General features: G+C 42.5%; 1 protein-coding gene across 1 annotated transcript; it reads left to right on the forward strand.

Moving 5' to 3' along the window:
* Positions 1 to 291: 291 nt before the first annotated feature.
* On the forward strand, positions 292 to 4,690 carry klf4 (Kruppel like factor 4). The gene is made up of 5 exons (XM_003454972.5): positions 292 to 625; positions 757 to 868; positions 1,571 to 2,441; positions 2,992 to 3,162; positions 3,543 to 4,690. The coding sequence occupies exons 1-5, from the start codon at positions 621 to 623 to the stop codon at positions 3,716 to 3,718; spliced, it is 1,335 nt and encodes a 444-aa protein (XP_003455020.1). The 5' UTR covers positions 292 to 620; the 3' UTR covers positions 3,719 to 4,690.
* The last annotated feature ends 2,095 nt before the right edge of the window (positions 4,691 to 6,785 follow it).

Consider the following 6,785-nt stretch of genomic DNA (forward strand, 5'->3'; position numbering starts at 1 on the left):
CACCTGCTCACGTCAGGTGACTCTCCTGTCGTTATTAAACGAAAGTCTCAGGTATTCCCATGTCAGCCGTGTGCAGAATTTAGAACAACGCGTTTCTTCAACCACATTTCGCACGACTAACAAAAAGTAAGGAGAGTCACGGTTGCTATGAATACAAACAAACTTCTCTCTCCAATCTTTCGCTCTCCTCGCCTCTCCCTCCAATCCCCTCCCCTCCCTCCTCCTCCCCCCTCCGCTAATGTTTTGTTGCCGGGGCGACAGAGGCGGTTCCCTTCGCTCCAGTGATTTAAGACGAATACCTCTCACGCGCTTCCCTCAGTTCAGACTGCCGGTCCCTGCATGGCAACAGGAGCGAGGGATTCCCCCCCTGCCCCGTCGCCCCAGTCTATCTTCCCGTTTAGCATCGTTTCAGCTTTAAAAATGCAGCAGCCCGGCAGCTTTTAACCCGTTCGCGGCGGCATGTCCTGGAACCAAAGTGTAATGCGCGACGCGGAGCAGAAACTTTAACAAAACCCGGGGGATATTTAAAGCAGTGCAGCCGCATCCTCAGAAGAATCTTTTCAAAAGGGACTCCGCATATATATACATTTATATATGTGTGTGTATATAAACTCTAAGCGATGAGGTGTGGACCTGACAAACTTTTAATGACAACATCTGACTGACTAACATCTGCTTGTTGGACTACAAACAGCCTGCGCTCGCCCCAGGGAGCAGCCCGCGAGGATTTACGTTATTTTTCTGTTTAAATTTCAGGCAGCCTCCAAATGACGTCGAGATGGCATTAGGTGGAACCCTTCTGCCCTCCATATCCACCTTTGCCAGCGGCCCCACTATCAAGAGTAAATCTATAGGAAACGCCAATTTAGTGAGTATCCTGTGGTCACTTCTTATTACGCACGCATGCCAAAAAAATAACACTGTGTGGGGTAAAAATAAATAAATAAATAAAAAAGCATCAAGGAATTGGGTGCAGTGTATTTCTAGGGTGTTTGGTTTTCCAGTGTGTCTCTCCCATGTTGTTACACTACAGCCAGGGCTTGACACCACGCTCCAGTGGGGCGTGCACCAGTTTACACAGGCTGCTTTAGCGTGGAGACAGTGAGACATGCACGGAAAGCGCACATGGGTTACTGTACTGCTCCGTGGAGAGCATCCAGCTTGATTAGCTTTCCAATTAAATGCAGTTCAACTTCAAAATATTGAAAGGAAGACTATTCTGACTCTGATCATTAAAAAGAGGCCCACTCTTTATTCACCACATATACCTGTGCCTCTTCTCGTGCTTTCAGCTACAAATCAGTATTCTTGGGAAGTGCTTACAGCCAAGGACACTTTCTACACCACACTCAGCTCTGTAGCTAAGCTGTCATAATAATCAGTCTCCATACTGCAGATCCAGGTTCCCTTCACTCTAAATTAACCTGTTTTAGGGCTGTTTTCAAGCAGGACAGACAGGATAAAACCCTAGTGTGATTTTCTCGACTCTGTGCCTGTAAAAACAGCAACATGACACAAATGAGCAAATTGTGCCAGTACACTCATAATTGCCTCTCTAACTTTCCCGTAGAGATGGAAGGAGGAGTTGTCCCATCTTAAGAGATCCAGCGTGCCAGACGAAAGCAGCTGCCCCGACCCAGACCATCCTACTGCCACCAGCATGTCCAAGAAAGACACAGAGCTGGACCTGGACTTAGACTATGACTTTATTTTGTCCAACTCTATTCTGCAGCAGCAACAGCAACAACAACAGCAGCAGCAGCAACAACAGCAGGAGGATGCCATGGCATGCACCTCTGCCCAGGGACTGTCTCCTTCCCCTGGGTCTTTCACCTCATCTTACCCTCTACCTTCCCCTCAGGGAACTGCCAGCGAGCTGCTCTACACCATCCCAGACATCAACGATGTTTCGCCCTCTGGAGGCTTTGTGGCCGAGCTCATGAGACCCGAGCTGGATCCGGCTTACCTCCAACCCACGAGCCTCCACGGGAAGTTTGTAGTCAAGACAACAATGGACATGGGAGATTACAACCAAGGCATGAACGTTAGTAAGGCTTGTGTTAACGCTGTGTCAGACCCAACTCCCTCACGTGCCTCGACGACCTTCGTGTGCCACAGGATAAAGCAGGAAAACCCCAGTAATTGCACCATCTCACAACCCATGGACCTACACCTGGCTGGAGTAAACTCCCATGGACGAGGAAGCCAGCAGCAGCAGCGCCCCAGCCACTTGGATCTTGGGTTCCATGGCAGAGGGCGCTCCATGACAAACAGCAGGTTATCCTCATCCTCTTCCCTCTCCCCGGACCACCCCCTGAGCCGGGAACACCAGGTGTTGGGCCATTCCCACTCTCAGATCCCTCTTCCTCCACAGGGATACCACCATAGTTCCCCACCGGGGTACACGTCCTACGCCCAGACATCATCCATGCAGTACCAAGGTTAGAGCGCATTTCAGACTCTTAAAACTTTGTTTTCTTAAAATCTGTTTAAGAACACAACTTATACAGAGTCAATGGTTTTAAATGAGCCATTTGTTGCACTTAAAAGGATCTTGTCCTCGTAAAACTCTTTAAAAGTCTAGCCCGCATACAGAATTTGAATTTCTATAGAATCTGTGTTGTTTGTTACTTTAAAACATTAAAACTAACCACTTCTCTGTTGTGGTGGGGTTTTTTTTTTAATTAATTGTGGCACTGTGCAGTGTTTTGCAGAGAAGTATTAAAGCTTTTAGAATAGCAGCTTTATTTTGCACAAGCTTTTTATATGATTTAAGAGGGGCTGATGTTTTCTGAGGCCCTTCAAAGTTCGAGACAGAAGATACATTATTTTTAAACAAATATTGAATTTTTATGCCTCTGTTCTATCGGCTATAAGCCTACCCCACTGTTCAGTGATCTCTGATATAGTTATATGTTTTCTCTGTTCATGTGGAGTATGATTAGGGACCACAATAACAGTTATTGTTACATCTGTTTTTTGACTCCACAGAACCCCTCATGATCTCTACTGGTGACTGCATGCCGGAGGAGCCAAAGCCTAAACGTGGTCGACGGTCCTGGCCGAGGAAGAGAGTGGCGACACACACGTGTGACTTTGTCGGCTGCGGGAAGACATACACAAAGAGCTCGCACCTTAAAGCGCACCACCGCACACACACAGGTATGCAGATGGGTGTTTGACGCTTCTGGCGTCCGCTTACACTAGTGTTAGCTTTTAGCCTTAGCAGCTCTCATTAAGCTTATTCTCTTATTTAAGTGATATTTTCCTTGTTGAACATCACTTGCTCATTATGGACAAACATGTTTGAATAAGGGCTGAAAGGGTGGGGGTTGGGAGGGGGACTTGTTTAGCAGGTGCAGTAAAACAGGTTGATACTGATCCCTTTTCAAATACAAACCCCAGGCTGGGTGGTTTGGCCTTTACACACTAGCTGCAGGACAGGATGGACCTCTTTTTCTCCTGAATGTGGGGAAGGCTGGGCCGTTTTTAACCTCAGGGCCAGTGCTAACCGCTCTGTGTGTATTGTGTTTCCATCAAAGGGGAGAAGCCTTACCACTGCGACTGGGAGGGCTGCGGCTGGAAGTTTGCGCGTTCGGATGAGCTCACCCGCCACTACAGGAAACACACAGGCCACCGGCCGTTCCAGTGCCAGAAATGCGACCGGGCGTTTTCAAGGTCAGATCACCTAGCTCTCCACATGAAGAGACACTTATGAGACTTGGATGGTCAGTGGTTGAAGGCTCCAGTGGGCGGGGAAGGGGACATATATGTACGTTAGCAGAACCCTGAACAAACCTGTGACCTACAGTTTTTTTTCTTTTAAACCACGATTTGCCTTCAAACTGGCGTCAAGCAACAAGACAAGCTGTGGTGTTCATGGCAAGAAAAAAGAAACAAAAATGAAAGAGCGCTGGATGTTTAAGAGCCAAGAATTTCTCTCAAGACTGATCCCGTGCTCGCACGTTGTGCAGGTGACTCGACAAGACCTCTCAGCCAGGGTTGTAAACTTTTTTTATGAAAGGGACCAAACTGGAATTTGTGTTATTTAACTGACAAAACTTGGAGGACCAGGTGCCAACTGTTTTTTGGGGTTTTTTCGAACTGGAAGTGTATTTTTGTCAGGGAAACCAGGAGCAACAGAAAAAACATCTCCAGAGGCCTTCTACCAGCAACATGTCTTCATAGGCCCTGTTAACGACACACTGTACAATTAAATACATATATATTTATATTCACATTTCACCTGCGATGCCATTGATTTCAGGTACAATGTTAATTTATACAGAATGGTGCTCAGTAACTCTGAAGGGTTTTTTTTTGTTTGTTTTTGTAATAAAAGGTACCAAAGATTATGAAAATATACAAAAAGGGTGAAATGAAAAAGTGCCATATGGTTTTTGTGTTTCTTGGAAACCTCTCTTCCACAATCCGACTTAAATCAGGTAAACACTTCATTTTTTTTTAAAAGGTGATGGCAATCTTCAATGCACTGCAGCTGCAAAGTGCAATAATTTATATGAGACGCTTGTATTTTTGTATTGAATGAATAACTCTGAACAAATATTTGTTTGTTTATAGCCAAAATATGTAATATAATCTTGAACTTTGTACATTTGTAAATAATAATTCTTTGTTATTGTTTTGTATTTTACATTATAATAAAATGTATTTGGTATAAGAAGAAAAATCTTTATGACCTTTATGCCATTTCATTGACAACCTTTGATATCTAAAGACATGAACAGTTGGCAGGATGAAAGACATTAGTCCTATAAAAAAAAAGTTTTACAGTAGGTCGAAGATTACCGCACTAACCTCTGTGGTAATGGTGAGATGACTCCAGGCGACCTAACACAATGTTGCTGTTAAAAAGGTTTTCAAAAGAAAATTCACTCCTACAATGTCGCACTTCCCTGGAGTTCTCTTTCCACCTGTCAGGCGGATGAATTGGGAGGACAACTGAGTTGGTGGCTGACATTCAAGGGTGACACCAAATCTGACACCGATGTGCACAATAGTAGTACAAGCCCTTAGATATGCTGCGGTGAGATAGATGACCTGAGACTTGCAGCACTGAAAAGAGCTCAGTTGAAAGGTGATGTTGTTGAGCCATTAAGGCTCTAGACCTATACTGTGCACGCCTCACAGTGGGACCTCATGGAGAGATTTTGACTATAATAACCGTACATATTTTTATGTATGTTAAATAAGTTTAAAATACAGATGGTGATCATTTTTAGATATTTAAATAGCCCTTCATTTTGACAGGGGAACTTAAAAATGTATTAAATCTACCACTGAATCTAATACTGGGTTTGTAACAGTTGTGCTATTTATCACCAAGTATTCTGATTTGCAACAAGATGACATTATAGCACCTTTGCAAAGAATTTTAATAAATTTATCAAGAAAGAAAATAGTAATTTACATCCTGATAAGAAAGAAAAGGGTAAAACTGTACAAGAACCCATGTATGAGTATTAGTTGTGTAAGTATTTAGATGTTGACACATTTGCTGTATAGTTACATATGTTAAAGTGCCACTTGGCAGGTGGGTGAAACCTGAGATCAGATGTAGTGGTGAGGCAGTGATTAAAAAAAATAGAGACTCACCTTAAATTAAATCCTGAGTGAATTTGTACTGTGGCCTCCATTGGATTTGTTTTCTTTGATGACTACATGATCACCTGAGTGGTGCTGCTGCTGTGGCTCTAAGGTTCACTGCTCTTTGAGAGTGTACAGCCTTTGAATACTACAACATTTTTATTATATTTTTTTACAATATGAATTTATAAGATAATTCAAAACATCACATACTGATTATAGAAAAACATCCTATATTTAGGACATTATGGCATTCTTTAGAGGGTTAAGTAACACAGCACAGGGATGAGAAGGGGAAAAGAATTATGCATCTAAGCCCATGGGGGTAGCATTGCATTGCTCCATTTGTTGTGAGTGGTAACCCCCAGTCACACATCTTCAGGCTTGAAAGTTGGAAATATATTGTGGTCTATGTTGCCCCCTATAGGTTTATTTGGTTAAAGCACAGCACGAGCCCTTCAACACTGAGGAATCTCCCTTTTAATTAAGAATTACAGTTCATAAAGCAGACAGCTATAATTGCAGGTGTCATTTGTAGTGCTTATTGCCACAGAAAGAATATGCTAATTTTCAATGTCTTTTATTCAGCATTTTAATGACTAAAGTGTCAGACGGATTGTTTTTGTTTTTTTAGTGTAGTGAATGCATGTCTGAACACAAGTGAATATATACATTTTTTTTAACATGAAAATGTATAAAAGTGAGTATACACAATTATTAACAAACAGCAAAAAAAGCATTGTATTACTTCTCAGCAAAGCTTTGACCCTCCTTATACAGTGCTCTGAAAAAAGCACCCCCTCCCAAATGTGGTATAACTTGTTATTAGGCGTTTTCACACACCAGGCCTGGCAAGTTTGGGTAGCTTTAGTTTTTCAAATTAATAAATGAAAAACTGCATTTTGTATTTATTCAAGTTACCTCTAATATTACATTTGTTTGATTATTTGATAATTAAAAAAAAAAAAAAAAAAAACATATACATATATACACACACATATATACGCGTGCATGTATGTGCAGTGCAGCTTCACCGGTTTGGTGTACCCTGGTGGGAGAGGCTCCAGATCCCCCTCCCACACAGCCCTAACTCAGATAAGCAGTTATTCGTGGCGTTTTTTCATGCTGATAAACAAAGATGAATTAAAAAAAACAAAAAAACAAACAAAACTCCATGC

This window comes from Oreochromis niloticus, linkage group LG7, assembly GCF_001858045.2.
Source record: "Oreochromis niloticus isolate F11D_XX linkage group LG7, O_niloticus_UMD_NMBU, whole genome shotgun sequence".
In the NCBI taxonomy this organism is placed as follows: Eukaryota; Metazoa; Chordata; class Actinopteri; order Cichliformes; family Cichlidae; genus Oreochromis; species Oreochromis niloticus.

Excerpts from the sequence above, each read along its gene's own strand:
- klf4 (XM_003454972.5), top strand. Across the intron at positions 869-1,570 it reads CTATAGGAAACGCCAATTTA|AGATGGAAGGAGGAGTTGTC; the intron begins GTGAGTATCCTG and ends ACTTTCCCGTAG. Across the intron at positions 3,163-3,542 it reads GCACCACCGCACACACACAG|GGGAGAAGCCTTACCACTGC; the intron begins GTATGCAGATGG and ends TTTCCATCAAAG.